This window comes from Pygocentrus nattereri, chromosome 4 (assembly GCF_015220715.1).
Source record: "Pygocentrus nattereri isolate fPygNat1 chromosome 4, fPygNat1.pri, whole genome shotgun sequence".
NCBI lineage: Eukaryota > Metazoa > Chordata > Actinopteri > Characiformes > Serrasalmidae > Pygocentrus > Pygocentrus nattereri.
Window position 1 is genome coordinate 41476547 of NC_051214.1, and position 26415 is coordinate 41502961.

At 38.9% G+C, this 26415-nt stretch overlaps 1 protein-coding gene across 1 annotated transcript in view; it reads left to right on the forward strand.

The window, feature by feature from the left end:
• The window catches only part of slc35f1 (solute carrier family 35 member F1), a 142775-nt gene that overhangs the window by 37449 nt on the left and 78911 nt on the right, over positions 1-26415 (forward strand). Inside the window, exon 2 of the mRNA XM_017692524.2 lies at positions 24602-24777. Within this exon, the coding sequence (XP_017548013.1) occupies positions 24602-24777 (176 nt within the window). The remainder of the gene's footprint in view (positions 1-24601; positions 24778-26415) is intronic.

Genomic DNA, 26415 nt, shown 5'->3' on the forward strand with positions numbered 1-26415 from the left:
ACTGCCAACTAATCAGATTGGCCTGTTCCCTCTCGACGTATCAGAGATGAGCTCTGATTGGAGCTCTCTGTGTAGTTGTCCTCGCATTTTTCTGTGTTAACAAAATAGTCAGAGGTAAATACAAAAAAGAACATACTTTTTTGCCAGGGATTGATGAAATGAACGTTTTCAAGGCTCAGCCAAGCCTATTGTGCATAGTCAATGCATTTATTTCCTGCCTGCCTCACTGTATGGAATGAAGTGAGCAGTTGAGTTATTCCCCGGCAGAGCGGCTGCTCTTCACAATGGTGTGATAGTCCACCAGCGTGCATTTGGAACACAGGCTGTGTTGTTTTCTGCTGGTATGAGTATGAAGGGTGGGTGTGAGGGAATGCACTCCAGGGTCTCCTGACGGAAATGAAATCTGCCCCCATTATACACCACTCGAGAGACTGCTACCTGTCTCAGCTCTATAAACAGCTCCACAGCCTCATGTTGTTCATCCCCGATCAAATCAGGGCTGCCTGCAGTACCATCCTCACTGCACTTTGAAGAGCAATTAAGATCTTAACCTCTCAAGCCTTTTTAAAGGTAATTACTGTGTGTCACTGGAAGTTCAAAATGAGGTGCTTGCCTGCATATCATTAAATGCAGCATCTGCACGTTTTACATGTGTGTATAAGTGAAGTGCTTCTAGCACACGTTAGAGTAATTGTCTTTATTTCAGAAGAAGCAAATCCGTATAGCTTTTCACCTGAATTTTGTCCAGTTGATGTGGCATGGGTATTGAATGAAATAATTTTTGTAGGCATGTTTACTTGTTTACTCGCTTTATTAGCCTTGTAGCTCCAGTGTAGAGCTAAAGAAGCAAATTCATCTTGGTTGATGGATTATTTTGAGGCTTAATAGGGAAAATGTGTAGTTTGTAGGGCTGGGAGCACTTATTGACAGGGCCAGAGTGGTACTTGACACTGGGAGTTACATGATGCAGACCAGCCCACCCCAAACTCCAAATGCATTTGATGCACACAGGTAGCTAGGTAGTGATAAAATGAAAACTGGCAAAAAGTTTTATCATAAATGTGACATAATCATTACAGTCAATATGCTGAGAACAGATGTTTGCTAAATAAGTTAGTAAGATCAGCATTTCTCATAGCCCACCTGCTCGGATATGTCCTCATCCTCCTAAAGTAGGTTTTTTATTATTGTCTTCTCAGTGCTTTAGTTTTTTACAGTGTTGCTGCTGCTGTCTATCTTCACAGGATTCAGATATGAAAATAGCTGCATAGAAATGGAAAAAAGCATTGAATCTTTAGAGCACTGCCTGTTCTGTCAGCCAGTACCAGATTCACACTACTGCTCTACATTTGAGATGCTAATCTCTCGAGGCCGATGTTTGCTAGTCAAACTTCCATTCCACCTTAAATAATGCAGCGGTTACATGCTAGCGATTGTATATGTGTATGTATGGAAATGGTCAGCAAACTGGGCTGTACCACTTGACGTGGGGGCAGCTGATTTAACCTCCAAATTACTGAAGATTTACATTTGCATGTTATATTTACAGTTTGTGTGAGTGTTTATATGCATGAGTTTTTGTATTAGCTAACAGTAACCAGCCCAAATTGCTACTGACCCACTCTGGCTTGGCTTATTAATTCATCATGAAGCTTTTCACACCAGTTTCAACACCGATTTCACGCATTAAAACCCTCACATCAAGTCCAAAGTGCTTTTATATTTAACACTGAGAATGTGGGAAGAATGTGAAGAGAAAGATGAAATGAATTTAAGTAATAACAGTGATGGATTATCATTTTTCTTTTGGCAAGTGTGACTCAAATAACAACCCATTCTGCTAAAAATAGTTCAACAAACAGTGCAAGGAGATCCAGCGACTCGCAGGAACTGAAGCTCTGGTGGAAATTCAGGGCCTGCTTCACTCGATTTTTGATTTTGGATTTTTTTGTGGCAGTGTGAACAGAAAAAACACACCAAATCTGACATTTATAATTCCCATTTGGAACTGGGCTTTTTTACCTGTAGTTTGAAATATTACTTTTTGGGTATTACTAGAACTTCACCTAAAGATTTGGAACTGCATTCCATAACTGCCGGGTTGAGACAGACTCTCCTGACAATGCGGGAATGCAGTGGAATTTTTTGTGTGGTATTTGTAACGGTGCTCTGATCCTTTCACCACAGCTCCCTAGCTTGCCGTAAAATCCCTCTTCTATTGCTGTGAGACCAGCCAGTTGACTCCCTGCACTGATGTTTTAAACAAAGCGGGACTGGCCAGCACGCAGATTAAAGCGTCTTTCCTCTCCCCCTGTGAAAATTCACTTTGTGCTCTCCTAATCCCTTGGTGAATTAGTTAAATGAAGCGTGCTCTGTGTGAGGCACTCGGTAAAGCTGGGACAGACCCAGAGACCCCACAGGGAGACTTTCCGGCCTTTTATTAGAGCAGAAAAGACGTCTCGAAGACTTCAGCCGATTCTAAACATGTACAAGTGTATTGAGGATTTGTTTGTGTAGATGCTTCACTATTGCGCTGCCATTTAAACAATAGTTTGGTGATTAAAAAAAACATGAATAAATAAATAAATTTACATAATTTACCCTCACCCCAAAATATAATCAGGAAAGTAATGGAAGCTCATAGTCCACCAGGTAGCATCGTGCAATTTGCCTAAATCATCACACACTTGTACCTGATGCATGATACTTAATGGTGGCTACAAACCTTTTATTACCTGTTTGAAAGTGTGCGAAAAAGAATTGATTCTCTCTTGAAAGATTCCAAATCAATTCACATTATTGTCATTGAATGTATCGAATTTTAACGAATTTAAATTTTTCTTTAAAATAAGTGCACACAATTCCAAAGACATTAATATATTGGTGTAACCCGAATTCTTGGAAGAGGGAAAAAAGGATTTTAGTAACGCCAGCATGTCAACAGGGTGCCATCAGCAGGCAAGTCACTTTTGTGTGCATCATTTAAAGAGAAGAAACAATTATGAATGTGTGTGTTTGCAGTCATAACTTTCAAAAGCGAAAAAGTGTGACAGAATTAGTAATGTTAAAAACCATATGTCAGTAAGAGGTATAAAGTGTCATGTAAGTAATTATGATTAATGATTAATATTCTATTATTATTCTTTGCAACCATTAATATACAGTCCTAAATTGGCCACATGGACTGATTAGCCACCTTACTTGCTAGTTATGTTTACTTAAAAGCTAAAACGGATAGTCTACAGTTATATAGAATTATATGTAGTTTAGTGAAGCTACATGTTCTTCATGAAAACACTCATTCTACTTGCGTACATGCTGAAGACATTAGAATTAACACCACACCTAACAAATAAACAATCCTTACTGCCCTCTAAACTCTAACTTGGTGCCCTCTGTTAGAGCAACAAGCTAATGGTGTCTTAGGAAATGCATTTACTGCTTTGTTTTTTTTTTTTTTTTGGTTTCATTTGCATTTATTTGCCTCAACCTAACAAACCTGATTCACATTTTGTTTATTGCAGCATGTTGTAAGTGTGAAATCTGTGGAATGACTGTGGAAAATAACCGCAGTCATGATCACCTTCAGTACTTGAGATCATCTTAAATTATTGCGATTATGTAAAAGGGATGTAAAAATCCATCAGTGTATATAAATGCATCAACAACATAGCAACCAATGCGGTGTCATCGATGTGACGTACAAACATTGATGCATTCACATTTATTTTTAAACCTGTTCCACGTGATTCCTCTCTCTCCGCTGTATGTGGCAGCACGCGGTGTAAGCTTGTTACAGTCTACCAAATAGAGCCTTGCATGCATGTCTGTTTTCAGATATTAAGGCACCTAAGGATGCAGCAGCATTCTACTAGGCATCCAAGCAGTAGAAGAAAAAGAAAACGGAAGTTTTACCCAGCACTGTGGGTAGCAACGGATGTGGAAACATTTTGGGTTCAGGAAAAATAATGTGCAGACAAACAAGACCTTTGCTGTTAGCAAACATTGTAAGTATGAATTAAGATTCTCATTACGGTTATACCACAACTTGCCTGCTCAATGAGGACAGACGCTATTACAGAACAACAGATTCTGGCGTGGTGGGTAGCACTGTCGCCTCACAGTGAGGAGGGCCTGGGTTCGATTCCCCGGCCGGGCAACCAGGGTCCTCTCTGTGTGGAGTTTGCATGTTCTCCCCGTGTCTGCGTGGGTTTCCTCCGGGTTCTCCGGTTTCCTCCCACAGTCCAAAGACATGCAGTCAGGCCGATTGGACATGTTACATTGCCCCTAGGTGTGAGTGACTGTCTGTGTCTGCCCTGTGATGGGCTGGCGACCTGTCCAGGGTGTATCCTGCCTTCCGCCCGAAGACTGCTGGGATAGGCTCCACCACCCCCCCGCGACCCTGACGGAGAAGCGGCTTGGAAAATGGATGGATGGATGGATGGAGGAACATCATACTAGACTAAACTTCCTAAATCTTAAGACAACCCAGGCAAAACGGTAAAACAAAAACAGGCAAAAAGTTAGACAAAAACAGGCAAAAATGTAAGAGAAAAACAGGGAAAAAAGGTAAGACAAAAACGGGCAAAAAGGTAAGACAAAAACAGGGCAAAAAGGTAAGACAAAAACAGGGCAAAAAGGTAAGACAAAAACAGGCAAAAAGGTAAGACAAAAACAGGTCAAAAAGGTAAGACAAATACAGGCAAAAAGGTAGACAAAAACAGGGCAAAAAGGTAAGACAAAAACAGGCAAAAAGTTAGACAAAAACAGGCAAAAATGTAAGAGAAAAACAGGGAAAGAAGGTAAGACAAAAACGGGCAAAATGGTAAGACAAAAACAGGCAAAAAGGTAAGACAAAAACGGGCAAAAAGGTAAGACAAAAACAGGGCAAAAAGGTAAGACAAAAACAGGCAAAAAGGTAAGACAAAAACAGGCAAAAAGGTAAGACAAAAACAGGGCAAAAAGGTAAGACAAAAACAGGCAAAAAGGTAAGACAAAATCAGGACAAAAAGTTAAGACAAAAAGGTAGGGCAAAAAGGTCAGGCAAAAATGTAAGACAAAAACAGGCAAAAATGTAAGACAAAAACAGGCAAAAAGGCAAACCAGAATAACAAAACAGATATAAATGCTCAGTAGCTCTATAGACAGAAGTAATACCTCGCAAAGACCCTATCCTACAAGCCCGGGCTTTATACTAAACTAATCAGTGAGCAGCAGCTCATGTGATCCCCAGGGGGTTCTAAGAGATGTCCAAAGAGACCTCAGAGCCAAAGGGAGTTGTGACACAAACAAAACTAAAGCACGATAAACATGAAGTCAAGAATATTGTGACAGCACTTTGTGCTCTTCATCAGAGTGTCACTGCTCTCCAGTTTTAGTTTCCATTTCCCAAACGCTTTAGCCAACCGCGCTAACATTATTCCTAATAAACAGACGCACGTTCAGCTCTGTTTCTTCCTTATTTGTGTAAGGTGTAATATCACTGTAATATCTGATGAGTTTTCATCAGCGTTAACACCGAAAGGGAGTAAGAGGGGTTTTTGAAACACTGTTAGAAAAAACCCTGTCAAATAACCGTTTTCAGTGTAGATAAATGTTGCGTCGTTACGCTAGTTATAGTGAACTGTGCTGTCTGTCACTGTGTCAAAATAGATTGTTAAAACAGACTTTATGACACCTCTGGGACTGTCTTAAAGTTATTCCAGTATTTAGGAAATTGTATCCAGTTAGGCTGTTTCTGTAATACTGTTTTCTTATCTGGAGTTAATGGATAAGCTAATGAGCTAAAGTTCTGTAATAGCTTCTGTCCTGAATTCAGTCCTAACTTAAGTTGACATGGTGACTAAGCAGATAAGTCATCTGTTATACAGCCCCTGGTCCATAACTTGGTTTTACTGAATAACCCAGAAACAGCATACAAAAACAAAGCTGGTACTTGGCTCTCAGCGCTAGCCGTTTAATGTTACTGCTAGGCCCACAGTTTATCTCAGCACGTAGCCCTGCACATCAAAATAAGAGTCCTCGCCACAAAAGGCTAAATTACCGCTACTCTGCAGAACTGCTAAACTGAACTAACTCAGGCATGATCTGACACAATATCTTTTCATATTAACTGCAGAATCATTATTGAACTGAATCGTGTATTCAGTACATTTTAAAGTACTGAAAATTACTGTATCTTTGGCTAAAATACTTGATTTAAGATTGCATTGTGATGAAACTTGTGATTTACACCCCTATTATGTAATTATTCTGACAGGCCTAGTCCCAGCCTGACCTGTTAGCTACTTTAGCCTCTAGAGAAGCAAACTTCAGTACCAAACTTGCTTAACTATTGTTTTAAACTTTGCTAGTGTGCTGCACTGCCATTAAAGCATGCATTAGGTTGTCCAGAATGTAGCGAGAGAGGGCGAGAGGAGAGTTGAATAATGAGAGTGGACGGTGCATACTGAGCAGTATGGAGTATGATCCAGGCTGAGACAGAGACTGCAGAGCAGTGTATAATTTATCTACCTGCTCCCTGCGTGTGCTCTCAGGTGCCCCATTAGTGGATGTTTATCTGGGTGATTATCTGTAGGAGTAGAATCACCTCTGGCCTGGGCAGCGCTGGTGGCAGGGGCACAGATGGCACGAAGGGACGCGCTGCAGCAACTCCTTCTGTACCACGCCCAGCTGGGTCAGCCGTCAGAGTCACTCTCCTAAATATAATCCCCGCTTTATGGAAGAGCCCCGTCTATTATGTGAGTGCCATGAGTTGCGGCTCATGTTCCGAGAAACATTTATCTGTGCGATTGAGAATGGAGTAAGCTGACAAGCTCCGGTGGGAGGTGACCTACTTCCTGTCAAACCGTCATTTGCTTAGGCCTGTAGGATCCTTGGTTATGTGTGTACATGTTTGTTTCTGTACATTTTAAAGACAGAAATGTTCTGACTTTATTGGAAAACCAGACAAAAAGAGGGCTAACCCACAGAGCCAACAAATGGGCTTGACTTTTACAGAAGCCCCATGCTTTGTTTTTTAAAACTGAAAGGGCAAAACTATTTATTATTGGTTAGTAAGGTTGATTTTAGTGTTAGGCGTAGAAAATTACATATAGGTACTTGCTGGATATGTGCACACCTTCAAATTTGGGAGCCATTATTTAAAAAAACAAATATAAGGGATTGGTTTGGTTTTTTGTGTTGTGTCATTCCATTTCCCTTCTCTAATCAGTTCCACACTGGGATAATGGACACATCAGGATGACGCATCAAATATTCAACACCATTGTTTCACTGAAGGTGCACATACCGCTGCCCATGTGTGCCACCAGCGCTACATGAGTAGAGTGTGAGATGAGCTTGAAGTTGATGTTTATCTGTACTTTTTTGCAATGCTTCTTATGTGGTATAGCTGAAAAGGCAAAAACATTTCTTCTTGGTTATTTAGGCTAAGGTTCGGGTTGCTAACCTAACCATAGTGCTGCACAGTGTTCTCATCTCATATGTGGTGGCCTTTAGGTGGCTGCAGTAAGCTTGTAGTCCGTTTAGATAATCCATGTCTTCACAGGTCACCTAGGAAAAAAACACAGTAAACAATTAAACAGGAACAAACTAGTGATCAGCGTCATGTTTATAAGCCCTGCTAGTGTGGGAATATTAGTGTATTGCTATTGTTCACTTGAAATAAACTAATGATTTTTTTTCCAGTCTGGTTGTAAATGAGTTTCTAGCTTTACTGAGGACTGTTACCACGTTAACTTAGATAACTTTCACCAGGTACTAAGGAAACATAATATACAGGCTCTTCACTGCCCTCAGGTGGGGTACAGACAACTCATCTCAGTATGAGAAATTATAACGTTAGCAGATTATCTATTAGATTATCTATCTATCTATTATCAGAAATTCAAAATAACTATTCAAGTTTTAGACTTTCATTACTATTCAAAAATTCTGACTCGTCACTAGTTCACTAGGACACAATATGGGACATATGATGATATATAGGTACTTACGTGTATATATACACAATACAACATATTACTAGTGTGTATATATATATATATATATATATATATATATATATATATATATATATATATACATATTATTTTACACATATTACTTTAAACATGTAGGTCCGTACATATGAAGAGTTCATTTGCAAAAAACACATATTACCATTTTAATTTCATTTTCATGAATAAATTTTAATTTTCATGAATCCTGCTGTTTTATTGTGCGTTATTAATCAAACTGATGTTGGGTTGTTTTGATTACGTAAAATAACTCAATAAAATAAAGGTAACTTACAAAATTAAACTTTATCATAGTTTCTTTTAAGAGCAATATTTAACATGCTTTAACATAAAACAATCAGGTAAAGAGCTGAAAATCTCAACAAAAACAGCCCATCAGTGGTAATTAATGTTAAACATCTGTGAGATCATACCATGAAAAATCCTAAGACTGAATTTTAAATGGCTCTCTGCTCCCTGTAAAGTGCACTATGTGAGCTATGATATTTTGCCATTAACTAATATATTACACTATATGTCCACTCTCTGTATGGAGTTTGCATGTTCTCCCTGTGTCTGCGTGGGTTTCCTCCGGGTTCTCCGGTTTCCTCCCACAGTCCAAAGACATGCAGTCAGGCCAATTGGACATGTTACATTGCCCCTAGGTGTGAGTGTGTGAGTGACTGTGTCTGTCTGTCTGCCCTGCAATGGACTGGTGTGCTGACCACTGGGATAGGCTCCAGCACCCCCCGCGACCCTGAGGGAGAAGTGGCTTAGAACATGTGCGTGTGTGTGTGCTGTGTATATCCACTATGGAATTGTGCACACATGGCTAAATCCAAAGTGTTTTTTGTTAGACACACTGTGCTTTGATTAGATGCAGTAGCCATTATTTTAAGACCTACATGCTGCACTTCGTAGACACAAGGGAGCCATTTGAGATTCTGCCTAAAACAGTTTGTGGCAGTGTTGCGTCACCTGACACCTGACCTGGAATTCGCTGAACAGATTTATTGGGTTCTGCTCAAGAACAGTGCTGGTGTTTGCAGTGTTGTGACAATGAACAATAATGGCTTTTGTGACTAAATGAATTTAAGGTTCAGAATACGCTATGTGTTAAGAATAACCCATGGCCATATACATACATAATATATATATATGTGTGTGTGTGTGTGTGGGACATATTGCTATTGCTAATGCTATTACATATAGATACATGTATGACTCCACATCCTGACACTGGATAAAAACAGGTATGTATGTGTGTGTGTGTGTATGTGTTGACAGACCTGGGTGCCGGGGGGGCTGCTGGCATCTGTCAGTGTCATGAGAGGAGCAGAGAGGAAGCAGGTGGATAAGGCTTAACCATGGTTCCACTCACACATAGCGCTTGCGGGCTTCTTCAGCTCATTACTGTATTCATGATACATCCCCCCCCTGCTGACTCCCTGCGAAGAGTGGCAATGTAATTTTGAATATGGAACTTTCTCTCCCTTGTTACCCTTCATCCCTCACAGGGAACTAAAAACTGTGAAACATAATAGCAGGATCACTAGCAATAACAGAATACTTCTGTATAAAGTAATGCACTGAATCAGCATAGATACCGACCCACATTCAGTACTGTAATTTTATTTATGTTTATAAAACTGTACAGCCTGTTGACGAGCAGTTTACTGTGTCAGTTCAGAAGTGATGTGTACTTACAGCCTCATGTTACACATTGTAACGAGCGAGGAGGCGGACGCATACGCTGAGATAAGCGAGATCTATTACGGGCAAATCCAGGGTCATAGTCAAGACAGTACAGGGTCATAGAGCCAACACAGATAGATCGAGGGGCAGACATAACATAAACCAGAATAAACACCAACACAACAAATATCCAACAGAGACCGAGACCAAGACCAAGACATCAACACAGAGATTCAAACAAAGACCAGCAAACCCAAGGGCCAAACACAGGGGTTAAATACACAGAGATAACGAGGGTCAGGTCCAAACAATCATGGGCGGAGTTACAAAACGAGGGGCAGGACTACAGATACCAAAACAAATGCACATGGAAGACCAAAACAAAGGAGCACATGGAGTAGTGGGAGGAGCCAACCGTGACAAACGTTTAAACACAAGTTTAGAAACTTGCAGAAACACCTGTGGATTTTTGCAGATTTGAAGCAAGAGTGGACCTCTCTCTCAGAGATGAAAGTTTTAAGTGCTGTTTATCTGATGGGGACAGTGTTGGTCATCTGCCAAGTCCTCTACAGGTGTTAGGGGTCAAATTTTTTCATCTTCAAAAAAACATTTTAAAAAATCTGACTTTTATGCAGTACTGTAGATATTAAATTGAAGAACTGTTATTGTTATTGACCCTGAGTTCTGGAATTGGAATTGGTATCAGAAGAGAAAACCTGCAATCAGGGTGTCCCTATAAATTAGTATATATCTGTAAAAGCAGTTACGGTGAGGTTCCTTTTATTTAGTTATTTGTCTTCTTTCAGTGTGTTTAGCGTATTAATAATTCCATCAAGACATTTTCACAGGCGTCATAAGTATAAAAGTATAAAAAAGCTTTATAATTATTGTTGCCAGACTCCTAGAAATGAGACCAAAGGAAATGTATTGGTTAAAATAATGTCAGTTAATAGAAAATAACATTTCCTTACGTTTACAGTTGCTTCTCTGTAATGCCGCCTATACTTCTCAGTATTAAAGCTGCTTTCTCCCTCCCTCCTTTACTAACTCTCTCTCTTTCTGTCTTGCTCTCTCGCTGCCCCTGGCTCTCGGCTTTCTTTGTTGTGTTGTTGTGGATGTGCTGTGCTATCTACAGGGAGGAGAGGGTCTCTCTCAGTATCTGCCATGAATGGGAATGAAATTAGCCCTTGATGGAGCCTATATTTACTCCTTCAGAGGAGTCTCCCTAGGTCACCCCGCTGATTCGTATCGATCCAGACAGATGTAATTTGGGGGAAAATGACGTTTGTTTTCAGGCCTTCAGGCTCAGTCCTGAGGGGCAGGCACCCAGACATGGAAGCGGGGGGAAAAAAATAAAAATCAATCCTTGTAAACATTGTCTTTTTTCCCTAGCTGCCACCTTCCCTGTGTTCAGCCATTGTCCCGGGACCCCATAGCTGCTCCATAATTAAGCCTTGTAGACTTTTGCTCTGCTCTCTCAAAGAAAGGACTGTCAGCGTAGATTAGCAGTGGAATGCAGCCTTTGAAGAATTGACCTTGATGTGTTTGTGCCGCTTGTTGCAGTTGGAATCGTGATCTGCCTTTGTTGTGGAAAAACACCCCTGTTGATTTCAGCCAAGCTTGCTTTGATTCTCTGTTGGTACAACCAAGAAGGCAGTGGTCTCTGAAATATTCAAAATTGTTCTTTTATTTCTTTTAGCTCACTGAACGACATACAATAAAACAGAGCCCTTAGAATGGCTGTGAATTGGTTGCAGGCACAAGCTGAATTAATGGGTGCAGTAGATCATCACAGCCGTGATGTAATTTGTGATGACACACAACCTTGAGTTTGCAATCTGATCAAAAATGTGCACAGATTTGGGGCCCCTGGTTCTAAGCGAAAAGAGATGCATTCTCTACAGACACACAGTCACAGACGCAGTTAATGTTTATTTATTGAGTGTAACATGATGTCCTGTGCAAATATGGCCTGTGCAAAAGTTCTGGTGCATTTTATGTTTTATATTTTATTTTCCCCACCATGTTAAACTCAACAAATCAGTTCTCTGTGGAGGAAGTGTTTACTTATTTTCAATTACAACCCCAATTCCAATGAAGTTGGGACGTTGTGTAAAACATAAATAAAAACAGAATACGATGATTTGCAAATCCTTTTCAACCTATATTCTATTGAATACACTACAAAGACAAGATATGTAATGTTCAAACGGATAAACTTAATTGTTTTTTTGCAAATATTCACTCATTTTGAATTTGATGCCTGCAACACGTTCCAAAGAAGTTGGGACAGGGGCAAAAAAAGACTTGAGTTGAGGAATGCTCAAAAAACACCTGTTTGGAACATTCCACAGGTATCAAATAAAAAAAAATCTCTACTATTTCTATAAATGTTGTATCAGATAAAATATAGAAACCACTCTTAATTGCTTAAATGTCTAGGACGTACTGACTAGTGTTTTATCACACACTTCTATAAGCTAAGAATAGCTCTGTCCATTTGAATTAAAGTCTCTGTAGTTATTAAATAATAATAGGCATTAGTGTATAAGGGATTGTTGAATAAAGAATATAAAATGACATGATTTTGTTGGATTTTCATTGTAGATAACTGCAGCAACTGCAAGAAGGTGAAAGGCTATTCCTCAAAACATGCTTGATCTGTGTGTCAGTTCTGTACAGGTAGATGTTTAGCTCAAAACCCCGCTCTTCACTCAGAGACCGACTGACTCATCGCCTGCCTTGAAAGATTAATGATAAATGCATGAAACACTGAAATGAGCTGTGAGTCATATTCACAGGTAATGTAATTTATTTTCCAATTTAAGTCACAGATCTCTTTGGTATGTTTCAGATTGAGTTATAAAAATGTATAATTACATTTTGTAATAATTATATGTTGTTGATAAACATTAAAAGGAAAATAACTTTAACAATCGCACATACAAAAATGGAAAAAATGAATACATTAGATTAGGCCTGTTTGGCCAGATTCTTGCCAATATATATTTTCTTTTTTAACCTGAAGCTTATGCTGTGTGGACTAAATGAACTCATGCACTCACCTGCCTCATCTTGTTTACATCATAAAATTGCAACACAGATTGGCCAAAATAAAAGCAATAAACTGGCAGATTGATGATCCTGTATTTACAGCATTAAGCTGTAGATTAAAAGGGTGTATCTCTGGCAACTGTATATTCTTCTGCTTCATTTTTTCAAAAGTGGGCCAAGCCTCCAAACCACTACAAAAAGCTACTACTGCCTTTTTTTCTTTTTGATGTTTCTGCTGTTTACTTTTCTCTAATCATACGAAGCATTTTTGAATGTATTCTAGATCGTAGTGTCCTATTTTAGGATGCTCATGCAAATACAAATGCAAATGCGTGTACCAAAGTAGCCCTATTTGTGATGATGTCTTCTTATACCAGATGAACTCTATCATTTTGGCTTCTGAGGATGTGACTGTTTTGTGATTGTTCAGTCCCTCAGGTCCTCATCCTGTCAGTCAGCACCATTTGTACTCCAGAAACACAAATACGCCAGATCATTCTAAACTCCTGTGTGTTTTGTATTTTGTGGGATATGACCTGTTAAGGCTAGGTACACATTTGTCATGCTTGCTTTTAAAGCCCTGTTTTACAGTCCTGGAGGGCAGTACAGAAAGGCACCTCTATGAAAGTGTTCGACTTTCGTTCTCTTTGCATCAGCAAACGAGCAGCGTATTCTCTACCGTCCTCACTTATCATCCCATCCCTTCCCATGACCTTGAGCAGGAAGTTTCAACCACACCTCCAAACACACAGACAGATACACTCTGGCCTCCCCCGAGAACTGATGTGCTGACACCACATCTGGCAAAACTTTGAGAATAGTAACAACTGTAGTTAGATTGGCTGAACTGAATGGATTTAGCAGTATATCTATTTAAAATACTGTGCATATGTCAGAGAACACTCACCATTTATTTGATTTCCAGTCTAAATGGTTAGTAAGCACAAGTTATCCATCTTTCAGAAAATATTTCTTGAGGATGGAAGAAGGAAAGTAAGTGAAAAGTCCAAAAGGTTTAAAGTCCAAAGTGTAGTTGTCTGACTTCTGGTCATTTTGACCTGTTTCCCAGGTAGACACACTCTTTATGGCCTTTGAACAGTATGTTGGAGTATGTGTGTATGGAGTGTGTTTGGACTAAACCAATATGTCAAATGCCCAGATTTGCATCACTGTAATGATATACAGTACTGTGTGAAAGTTTTAGGCATCTAAGCAAATTTTTGAACAGTTTACCTCAGCAGTGAGTTTATCACAATATACATCAGAATAAAGTCACATTCAAAAATTCAAATAAACATAAAAACAATAAAAAGTAACAAGAATTTCTTGAGTCCCTGTTTTTCCTTGACACCTTCACAGCCACCACAGAGACGTGTTAATATCATCAATTACATCATGAGCACAATTTACTGAAGCACTGATTGGTCAAACCAGGAATTGCTCTTTAACTACATATAATACTGTAATATTGGGCTTCCTTGAGGAGAGGCTTGGAAATGTTTAAACAAACACACTAACATCCATAAAAATCACAATTTATTATTTATGTGATTATCATTATGAATTAATATTCTATAAATTTTGTTTATTCAAATATTAACACTGTTCTCAGCAAATAAACACATACTACACAAATAAAACATTTTGAAAATGTGTCTCGGGTGCCTAAGACTTTCTCACAGTATTGTACATTAAGGCCATTAAGTACAAGTTATTCATTTTGCAACATCAGAGAAGAAAGCAGACAAATATATTTTACAAGCCTCAACAACAAAATAATAAAGAATAAATAATAAAATAATAAATAATAATAATAAAAAAGTAACTTATTTTCCAGTATTTATTGTGTGCACACTTTGCCTTTCAAACTATTTCCATTCTTTTCAGGACACTTTATTTTAGTTTTTTTAAAGAAATCTGCAGGGATGTTTTTCCACATCTCCAAAGTTCAGTCTTAGAAGTTGGTTGTATTTTCTGCTTCTCAAGATCCAAGAAATCCAAACACATTCACTGATGTTGAGGTCTGGACTCGGGGAGAATCAGTCTCAGTCTATTGTTCTCACAGGACTGTAATGTAGATCTATTGCAGAACCTTGCTGGTGTCCATCCAGTATCTGGAGAACATGCTCTTTTGTTAACTGGATGTATCAGAACTTGTAAAATGATGTCTTGCGTTACTGCATGACTCAAAGCTTTGTCATTGTAGTCACTCAGTCTTCTCACAGTGGAAGGATGGACAGAAACCCCTGTGGATTTGTTCAGATCTGAAGCAAAAGTAGAGCTTGATTTTCTCCTTTCTCTCAAAGATGAAAGCTTTAGGTGCTGTATATCTGATGGGGATCTACTGTTTATCTGTTTATCTGTCCCACTTTCTCTGTATCTTTTAAGATCGACGCTGTTCCAACTCCATAATGTTTGGTCTGATGAGGGATGGTGTGCTTGTATACAGCTTTTTGATCTGGCATTTTCATACGATCTTCATTAAATTATGATTTATCCCCCAGAGGAATGGGGTGAAAAATTGCACCTCCATCTTCTGTACTTCTGCTCAACCCAAAGGCACCCTTTCGTATATCTTAAGGCAGGCCCCCAAGCATGAATTCAATGTTGTTTTGACCCACACTCGTCTGTTTGTTTATTTTTTTCTCATCCCTTATTCCCATTAATTTTTGCCTCCCAAACAAGCCCAATTATTTCTTTGCCCAGCAGCCACGAAACTGCATGCACTCACCCAGCATAGGTCCCCAAGCTCTAATTCCCAGTCGTACTGACCTGCACTGCTCTGTGTGTTGTTTTTCATCCCTTGTTTGTCCCATAGACTCCCGTGCATGTTTCACAACAACTACCAAACACTTAGCCACCCTCTTACAACTACTCAGTTCACACCCCTCATGTCATAGCAACTGCCTAGGAACACCTTACCAACAACCTAGCAACAAGCTTCCACTGCTCAATTATTCTGCATTTTTTATAGGAAATGCAATTCTTATAAGTCTTATATCTCATCTTGTCAGACACACGTCCTACAAAATGAATAATTTTCTAATCTTACTTAATGGCTGTTTTGACTGTAAATTAAATAAATAAAAGGTCCATCCATCCATCCATCCATCCATCCATCCATCCATCCATCCATTTTCTAAGCCGCTTCTTCGTCAGGGTCGTGGGGGGGTGCTGGAGCCTATCCCACCAGTCTTCGGGTGGAAGGCAGGATACACCCTGGACAGGTCGCCAACCTAAATAAAAGGTCGTCTCTGACTTTTGGACATTACTGTAATGTAGATCTATTGCAAAATCCTGTTGGTGTCCTCCCAGTATCTGGAGAATATTACTACTGTGGGAACAAAACCTCACCCAAATCTCCAAAATAGTAACTTTACAGGAGAGGGGAAAAAAAAAACTTGGAGCCAGTGGAGCCAGACTTTTTTCCAAATCATTATGGGCCATTTCTTTTGGTCCATCCATCATGAAATTTCCAAGCAATGTCAGAAACTGAAAAAATGGAGATACAAGGTTTTATTCCGACAGCAGTGATGTGCTCTTTTGTTTACTTGAGGTATCAGGATGTCTAAAGTGTTGTCTTGCATGACTGAATCATGTAAAGTATCCGCGGTGAATGATTTGTGTCTTTGTTGTTGCTCATGCTGTGGGAGGGAAAGCAAGTGTACATCACTGGACGTCTCTCTGCATTTTGTTATAGGATTTCTGCCTCAATCATTTTCTGTCCTGTGATGGAAAACTTTACAGTAGCTATAATCTAAATTCATTTAAACCTTTGCCCAGGTAATGCCACTCTGGGCACTCTGACACAGCCACAGAAAAGGAAAACGCGTCCATATTTCATCTGAAATATAATTGCTTCGGAGGAAAGCAAATTGGTTTCTATCTAAATGCAAATTTTTTTACCTCTTGTGTAGTGTTGTACAATAAGATCGCACATGTGGGTTTAGTTCTCCCCAAGATGCAGAGAAAGCCTCAGATATGTGGCAGTGATTCAATATTTAATCTCCACAGACTGATGAGACCAAAAACATGGTGCTGTCTCAAAATACTAAATACTTTATTCACACTTTAATGTCAGCCACAAAGTAAACTGAAGAACCCAGACAGTCCAGTGTAAATGAGTGATATCTCACACTGTGATTTTTAACAATTTATGGAAATGCCAGTAAGATGTCCTTAAAAGCAACCCATCTAAGTATGCCACCACTGTGGAATATGCAAATGTTGAGTATGTTGGACCTTTTCTTTGACAGAAATGAACAGATGAGCTGGATCAGGTGTGTTAGAGCTGAGTAATGTGGTAATATTGTCTGAGATAATCTTCAAACATTTGGAATTACTAGGAGTTTTAACAATTTTTGCTATTTCACATACAATAATCACTTGCATAATGTGCATTTAAATAGTGCAGAGATATTTTTAGATGCTTCCTTCAATATTTTAAGAATTCTGTGAACAAATGTTGTCAAATGATCAATAATATACTGTACTTATTTATTGACTTGATTACTTTTTGGATCAGATTATGTGCCTGGATATGAATTCTGGATATTTAAATTACTTTTTACTTAATTCTCAAATTGGTACTTGAGTCCTTGGTTAGCTGTTTGAGGTGGCAGGATTTGAATACTACTTGGGCATTAGTTTATCACAGAGAGACAGAGACAATATACAGTGAAACGGTTATTTATTGGTTTAACAGGACTCTAAAATGTGGCGATTTTTCTCAAGCAAGTCTACTACAGGACACTTTGCTACTACAAAATATGAGAGCCTTAATGTGAGACCACCCTTAATGTCAAACTTTGCATGAGAAAGTGGGGTAATGTAGGTTTTACTGTTGTTTTTCTGTATGTTTTTTGTTCCATCTGAAAGCACCGTTTTACTTTCTATAAAATCAATAGTAGAAATCACCTCAGATTAGATTAATCCCGTGCAAATCGACATGTCTTTGAAATTTTATCACAGTCTTCCCCAGTTCCCACAGTGCACAACGCAGATCATTAAAATATGCACAGCTTAGAAATGGAAAGAAATTAATTTTATGCAGTGATGTTGACTGTTAGCGGTGAATTCTCAAGCTAATGACAACATTAATGATACAGCGCATTTACTAAAGACAGCTACAGATAGTTAGGAAAAGGTACGTGTTTTTACTCTTTTGTGGGGTACAGGTAGTGTGAAACTGAAGTAGATGCTCCCATCTCTGTACTAATTTGTATAATGCTAAATATTGGCAGTTTACTTGTATTCACTGTTAGCAGCATTTCTGTTTTGACTGGCTTTATTGCTTGCACTGGTTGAACCTACTGATGTAACATGTAATAACCTGCACTTCAGCTGGATTAAGCATGATACATAACACCTTTCATGGATAATAAAGAGAACACTTAGAGGATCTTATGTAATATTGTATTGTCTCCTGTCTGATCTCTCAGTGTTATCTCTCTGTCTCGTAAACATAAATACATGAATAAAACATTTTTTCGGAAAATAACAGAGTAATGTGTTAATAATGGAGCTTAAGTGCTTGGCTGAACATGTGTAGCAATAGTGCCCAACTAACTAATAGGTAATGAGTTTAGCTCCTGCTGATTCTCCTGCAGAGTTTTATTGCAGCTCTAATCACATCCCCCGATTCCTCCATTCAGATCCTCTGAAGGCTTCATCAACTTAATCTGGTGTGTTATATTAAGAGTATGTGACTAAAAGTGTTAAGTGTGTGAAGCCTTTTTCTATTTAACACTAGAGATCATACAGTATCACTTTTTCTTTTCTGATACTGATATCAATATAGACTCGCCTTCTCCTGCTTTAGTTGAACTGTTTTACAGATTTAACCCTGAGTTTCATTACCTTAAAACTCAACCCTGGAGTCACTCACTTGTGAGGTTTTACACTTATAGAGTTGCAGAAATTAAAGCAGCACAGTATGGAAAGTTTATCCAGGCTTGCCAACATTTGGGATGTTTGAAAACATTGATATTTGTAAATGAGCTCTGTTTTGATTTAGGCTCAATAGGTGGATAAATGTGAATGAGTTGGTTCTCATTAGTTACAAGTCAGTAAATTGAAAAGGGGCTGTTTTTGCAACTTAGTTTCCATACATGGACTGTATGGCCTGCAAATTGACTGATATTTTTGAAACTTTTCAAACTCCTTTATTTAAAAAAAGAGAGAAATTCCTTTTTAAAACTTACATTTGGACAGCTAATCAACTTATTGTGTCATATTATTTTATGTGTATTTTTTTTTCATTTGTCCGTGATCCATTGTTGCTGCACTGTAGTTTAACCTGCACTATCCTGTCAGGCTTTATTTGGCACTTTATGTGATGATGGGCTGGTTCAGGTCAGTTTCAGACAGAATTCTCTTGAGCTCAGGTCAGTTTTGTGTGTACAGCATTGTCCCGATTGGCCCCTCCCAGTCCTGTCCATGTGTTCGTGTTTTGGTTTAGTCCATGTGCATTTGTTATGGTATCTAGTCCTGCCCCTCGTTTTGAGACTCCGCCCCTGATTGTTTTCACCTGTCCCTCGTTTTCCCTGTATACTTAAGCCATGTGTATGCCCCTTGTGTTTGCTGGTCTTTGTTTGATGTCTCAGTCTCCGTTTGTTGTGTTGATTCTGGTTTTTGTCATGTCTGTCCCCCGATCTGTCCGTGTTGGCTATATGAACCTGGACTGTTTTGACCACGACCCTGGATTTGCCCCTAATAAATCTCGCTTATCTCAGCACATGCGTCCGCCTCCTTGCTCCCCTTTACAAGTATTCAGTTCTAATGCTGACATTGTTTGCTTTAAAAAATCCAATCCAGCATTTTCTGATGATTTCAGCCTGAAAGTGATACTATTGATTTATTGCCAGTGCTATATAATACAATATGATTACAAATGTAATCACTCCAAACCAATGGAACATCATTTTTAAACCTAATCTTTTTCAGCAGCATCTGTAGAATACAAATAATTACCACTGTATGCTACAGACAGAAATAAAAGGACAGAAAATCCAGTGACCAAAGTCACCTGGGTTTTCTGTACAAAGGAATCAGAATAAATGGATAAATATAATGGATCCAAAATACGTACATTAGAGTATAGTAGCACATTGTGTAGTGCAACCACTTTATTTGCCACTGAACATCAGATACTTGTTTGCAGGCACAGCCTCTCAGACCATGCTTAGCCCTTTGCGTTCCTGTGCCATTGTTTGTGCTGCTTTATTTGTATTTAATGTGACTGAGGTAATTACTCTCACTGCATTCGCTTGCATCCAGCGACGCCAGCAGCATAGACCCATAATTAAACGTACGTGAGAGAGAATGAGAAGCTAAGCTGCTGTAGTAGCCTGAGGGACAGCAGCTTGAGCTGTAGGATATCAGCTCCATCACAGTAATGCTGTTATCACGGGACTGGCCATCACTCAATTACCGCCTAAACCAGCGGAGTGCTGCAAAACTAATAGCACCTCGATTAATCTCAAACAGAGTTACCAACAAGCCGGAGAGATGTAGCATTGCTTTCCATTTGATAACCAAGACGAAGAAACAGTGTTTTTTTAGAGTGTTTGAACTGTCAGCTTGGTGTCCAGCAATGGCTGCTGGAGTGGATGGGTGCCTGAGGCTACGCTCGACTTTTACCTTCATCTGTTTCCACAGGCTATGTGGAACTTTCCATCGTCTTAGAACTTGGGTCTTAGAACTTCAGTGTTTTTGCATCTGTCAGTGCGTGACTGTTAATTAAAAATTTAGAGTTTATTTTTGTGAAAAAAATCTTCTATCTACCTAAATCTCTCAAAAGAGATTTTTTTTTATCTGTTTGACTTTTTCTATCTGTTTTTAGATGTAGATTCCTGCATGAATGTACTTTTGACTGCCAAATATGGAACAATGTTAGTTATTTTGATTGAGATATTTTTGCTTTTTGTTTTTCTGGATGGGTTTTTATTGGAAGACACTAAAGTCAACTGTTCTCTTATACCTTAGGGGTGTAACCTTCTAAGCATTGGCTCTATCATCAGGGGGGGCACTGATCACACAGCTATCTGTGGCTGAGAGTCCAAGACAGCACAGTTGGCCTCACTGTCTCTGGATGGGTAGGATGGCCCTCTGGTCTCCTCCATCATTCAATATGATGCTTGCCATTGCAGGCGTCTCTTAGCTGGTGTAACAGAACTGGCGGTTAGCGTTCACCTCCGAGCTGTCCAGTGATGTTTCATTAGCGGCAGTTTGAAAAGATGTGGCTGGTTTTACTTGACTCAGAGGAAGCTTGTTTTTTCCCTTTGCCCTCTTAGCACTGGTGGTATTGTGTGACTGGTGGAGTCCTAACTTGTCCTTGCTGGAAACAACTAAATTGGGGAGGGAATTGAAAAAAAACTAAAAGAAAGAACTGTTTACTTTTATCAGTAAGAATCAGGACAGAGTTCTTTCTGCATAGGCTGTGGGTAAGTCTAACTTAGCCAACAAATGTTACTTGAATGTTTTGTTGTCTATTATAGTCACTAATTCACAGTCAGTTGCGTACTTTAGCAAATGCTAATGATGCTTGGATGTGTGGATTCTCCTGTCTATATTGCACTGTTAATCAGTGAAGCTGGAAACGCCCACACAGTCCGGATCAGACAGGGCAGTAGAATTTTACTTTCTTTTGAAATAATATTTAGCATTTATTGTTTTCACAACAATGACAAACCTACAGGATCACTGAGATATTTTTAACATTTGCATTCGACTTGACTTTTTACCACGTCTGTGTGTTCAGTTACCAACGTTGTGTTACTCTAGTAGACTAGACTAATCCACACTCAAGTTAAAGTGTTGTTGAAATAATTATTCAGATAAAAGCACAAAACTAATTAAGGGGATCTGTTTTGCACCATTTCTACGTTCATTCCATTAGAACTGTAAGACTTTAATTTGAATATTTTATGATGTTTTAGAATCGTCTATGACTTCATTCATCTTTCTGTAAATGTTCTCTTTTTTGCAGTGTCCTAGTCATTTCAAAGCTGTGAAGCTGTGCAGGCCTAGCATATTAGAATAATTTAATACGTTTATCTGCAACAAAATGGTTTTTATATTGTTGAAAACAGTGATTCCATACGTTTGAAGTGTAGCGATAACTCACGTATTCTCTCAGAGGTATCTGTTGGTCAGTCTCCTCTGACCTCACACTCACAGCAATAACCGGCGGTGGTCTTAAATCCAGGCAGAGGAAGCTCAATCTTTGTGGCCAGCTGTTAGAAAGAGCGGAAACCATGCTGCTTATCACAATGACGGTGAGTGTGTGTTTACCCACACTGACGTAAATATAAAAGCAGACAGGAAGTGCTCTGCCTGAGAGCTCTGGAGAGGCTGCCTGGTTATGAGGTCACAGGGCTGGCGGATATGAGATGTGGGCTATAGCTGTCTGCAAAGGAAAGGAAAGGAAAGGTGCTTATAACATGCTCTTTAGAACCCAATGCCAGGCTAACAGCACTATTAGTGTTGTTAATTTATTCCAAGAAATGCTCATCTAGCATTTCTTAGGAAATGGAGAGGTTGTCCCCATTTTGCTGCAGTAACAGCAACTCTACTTTTCTAGGAAGGCATTTCTTTTTGGAACATTGCTATGAGGATTTGATTGCATTCTGCCACAAGAACATTAATAAGGTCAGGTGCAAATGTTGCATGATTCGTTCTGGATCATAAACTCAGCTCGTCCCAAAGGTATTGGATGGAGCTCAATCACTCCAGAGACCACATTTCCACTGCTCCACAGAACAGTGCTGGGAGGCTTTAAATCCTCGTAGCCGATGTCTGACACTGGTAATGGTGACCTTAGGCTCTCTTTCTAATGGTAGTGCTTTTCTATGGAGACTATGTGTACGCCACTTGTGTCACCCTAAAGAAGTTAATTAGAAGTTGTGTCTGGAAACTTTAGGACGTACACTGTATTCATGTTGTGCAGCCCTGCAGGACATTCAGTCAGACCCTTTATAGGGCTTGTTTTATAGGCTTGATTTTGTGACGTTAATATCAGTAATATTGATATATTACACATTAGGTGCAAAGATTTTTAATAGAGACTCCTCATTAATAGTGTAATTTATTGTAGACGTGATCTGTGTCCCAAATACTGGCCTACAGGGTCATAAAGTTAAAGTTGTCTCATTAAATGACTCGGACTGCTGTATTTTGAACAGTCTCAACAGTCTGTACTTGTGTAATGCAACTCTGTTTTTACACTTTTTATGTGTTTAATACTTGTGCAGTTTAAACTCTTTTAAACTACTTATGTTCTCATACATTTTACTTCCTATTCCTGAAGGAAAAATGCATAATACATTGTGCATGCATTGCATTCTGGTTGGTATTGTATTACAATGTCTTATTTAATAGCACTATGCATAGTCTATGCCTGGTTCCCTTGTTCTGCGAGGTTCAGTAAACACTGATCTAGCCTTGTTTGTTGCGCTGATGCCCTTGAGGAGTGTTGTTTCTATCCAATATATACTTATTTATTCTCGCTGTATGAGAAAACCAAAATAATAACTTTTAAACAATGAAAAATGTAACAGGAAGTTATAATGATGTGAAAAAGTTTTTTAAGATAACACCAAGCATCATTTCTTAGTACAAGATGCATAAGCAGTTGCTTGGGGTCCCTGAGCCACAAGAGGGCCCACAAATGTGTGTTTTTTAAGGAGCCTTTTTCAAGGCTTAACCATTCAAGGTGCCCATATTTGAATAATGAAATTACACGATAACAGAGAAAATCCGCAAGATCTACAAAATCTATTCATTTGTAGCCTGACAATTTTTTGTGCAACACTGGAGCTCTATATTTATTTCATTTAGTGTTTTTGTTGTGGTTGTTTTTGCTTTTCCACTGTTAACTGAACGTTCACTCCTGTTAACTGTCACCCCATTTTTGCCTGCAACGGCATACCCAAAGTAAAAGGAGCGCTGTTCCTATATACTTCGGGCTACAGTCATGATCTTGGTCTCATTTGAAAGCTAACACTATCAAGGTTTTTTCCCAACAGTCAATAAATGTGGGAGATACTGCCGCAGAGTAACAGAGCCTAGAATGGAGGAGTTTATTTCCACCTGACTCATAGATCTCTAAACTGATCTTTGACTCTTTGCTTGTTATGAGGACCAAATATTTGGGATTATGATATCTCTGTGAATAGTGGATCATAAAATGGTTTGAAGGAAATAAATACAGAGATTTCAAGCTTGCTTGCTTTATACTGCATCACGGTATTGCTGGACAATTTCATGCATAAATATGATGTTTAAAAAACAGTGATCAGTGATCTACATAAGGTTACCTCTTATGGATACCTGAATATCAAAATGACTTAAAATGCACATTGCTAATGGCTGATGGCATCCATTTATTTTATTTATAATTATTTTAGTTAAATCATTCAATATTTATTTTATTTATATAGTCAGTTTAGTTGTTCAGTTTCTGATATATGTTGTTAATTAATGCTTTAACATGACATTAATTCAAGTTTTAGTTTTGCTGATTGAAATGAATAAAATTCCAGGTCATTTTTTCAAACAAAATAACATGAGTAGGATTGATGGTGGCCCCCAAGAAGAATGGCGTTTAAGGTTTAGCAATGGTGCTGACCACAACAACATGGACAGAAGACGCTGGTGTTCTTATTGAGTCTTGGCTTGTACAGTATGTTGATTATGCACTGTGAAAGTGGACTGGATTAGACTAGACTTGGAGATTAAAAGGCTGTCTCTTCTTCTAGATAAGAACCTGAAAGTGTTTGCTGCTTGTTTCTGCTGCTGTCCTGTGCTGTAATGTGTGCACTAACGGGTGTCCATATTTTTCCTCTCCACAGAGAACTCCTCCTCACTCTGGCTCTGGGCCAGGTCCTGTCGCTGCTCATCTGCGGGATTGGCCTGACCAGCAAGTACTTGGCTACTGATTACCATGCCAACACTCCAGTGTTCCAGAGCTTTCTGAACTACATCCTGCTGTTCCTGGTCTACACCACCACGCTCGCAGTAAGACAAGGTAAGGGAGGCCAACAAACCATGCAAAATGTAAACAAAATATTTTCCGTAATAGTCGGAAAATGCAATTCAACTTTTTCCAAAAGTTTCACCCCCAAAAGTTATAAGAAAGCAGTTATTTCTTTTGCCTTTGAGCTTGACCTCTGTGGGAGCTCTAGCAGAGTTTTCAAAAAAGGCAGAGAGTTTCCATCCACAAATCTGTCAGTCATGCTATGGAGGCTGCTTTCTGAACTCCGCTCCAGAGCAACAACAGACGAACACCTGCTGTCCAGCAGGTGATGTTTGATTTCAGGCTTCCTGTTTGGAGCACAAAGACCACTGTTGGTGAATATTTATCTTCAGTTCAACAATGGATGTCGCTGGATTGATGGTGGGAGAGAAATCTGAATTATTGTCATAATAAATACATGTTACAATCGTAACAAATACAGTAAAGAGGGAAATGTTCCTGGTGGTTTAGGTAGGCTGCAATAGAGGAGGGAAGTGGTCCCTTTCCCAGATGTGAGTTACTTTTATCTTCATAATTGTTTCATGTGGCCATAAATGTCCCTTCAATCACCAAAATGTTCTTCTCATGACTCCTTCCGTCTGTTAGAAGTACTCATACACAAGATGTGCAGAGCACAGAGACAATCAAGGACAAGCAGTTGAAAAGAACGTCCTTACCCAAGACAGACTGGGCGACCTTCATGATAATTTTATTCAGACTCCAACAAAAGATGTTCCCAGAGATGGAACAGACTGATACCAGTGATGTCTCCCATCATAATGAATGATACATATTGCACATAGAATATAAAGATACTAATTAAAACAGATGTACGGATGCAATTAGAAAACCTCATAGAATATCTGCTGTATGTGGTGATGATGTGTATTTGGTCATATTTTGATATCACAGATAAATGGTACATGTAGGGATGTCTCGGTTCATCTTTTTATCCCCTCTGTTGAGTGTCAGCCAGTATGGCTCCAATCTGATATTTGCATTTTCGTAGATAGTAACACAGCCATAAAATGGAAGATATGCTAGCCTGCCAATTAATTTTTAAAGACCATTTTATGGCTGGTTTAGTATTGATTATGATCCAGTTTGAATGACCTGCCTGATGATTTGGCTGTTAAATACTTTATTATTCTGCAGGAAAAATCAGTTCATTTTTAATATACACATAGTAGTGTATATGCTGAGCTCATATCGTGTTTGTTTTTTTTGTGGACTGATGTGAAATACCCATTTTATATGCTGTGAATACATTATGATTTGATATTGCTCTATTGTTTGTGCAGTAGCTACTCATTCTTTGTTTTGAACATGCTGTTTCTGCAAACATCAGTTCAAAACAAGAAAGGCACAGAGTGAAAAACATGGTGGGAGTGTATTTTGTATTTTGAGTCTCGTGGGGCCAGACATGATGTCATAATGAGAACACACGACTGGAGACCATCTGAGACATAACCTGAAATCCACTGCTAACAAAGTTACACCCAACAGATTCACCTTTGTCTGTGTTTATAACCCTCTGGGGTCCACAAACTCAGCATCAAATTTGATGTTTCTATATATGTTTCTCATAAATAGCATAAATTTTCAAAAGTTCTAGAGTCACCCTTTCTTATCGTGAGATCAGATGTGACA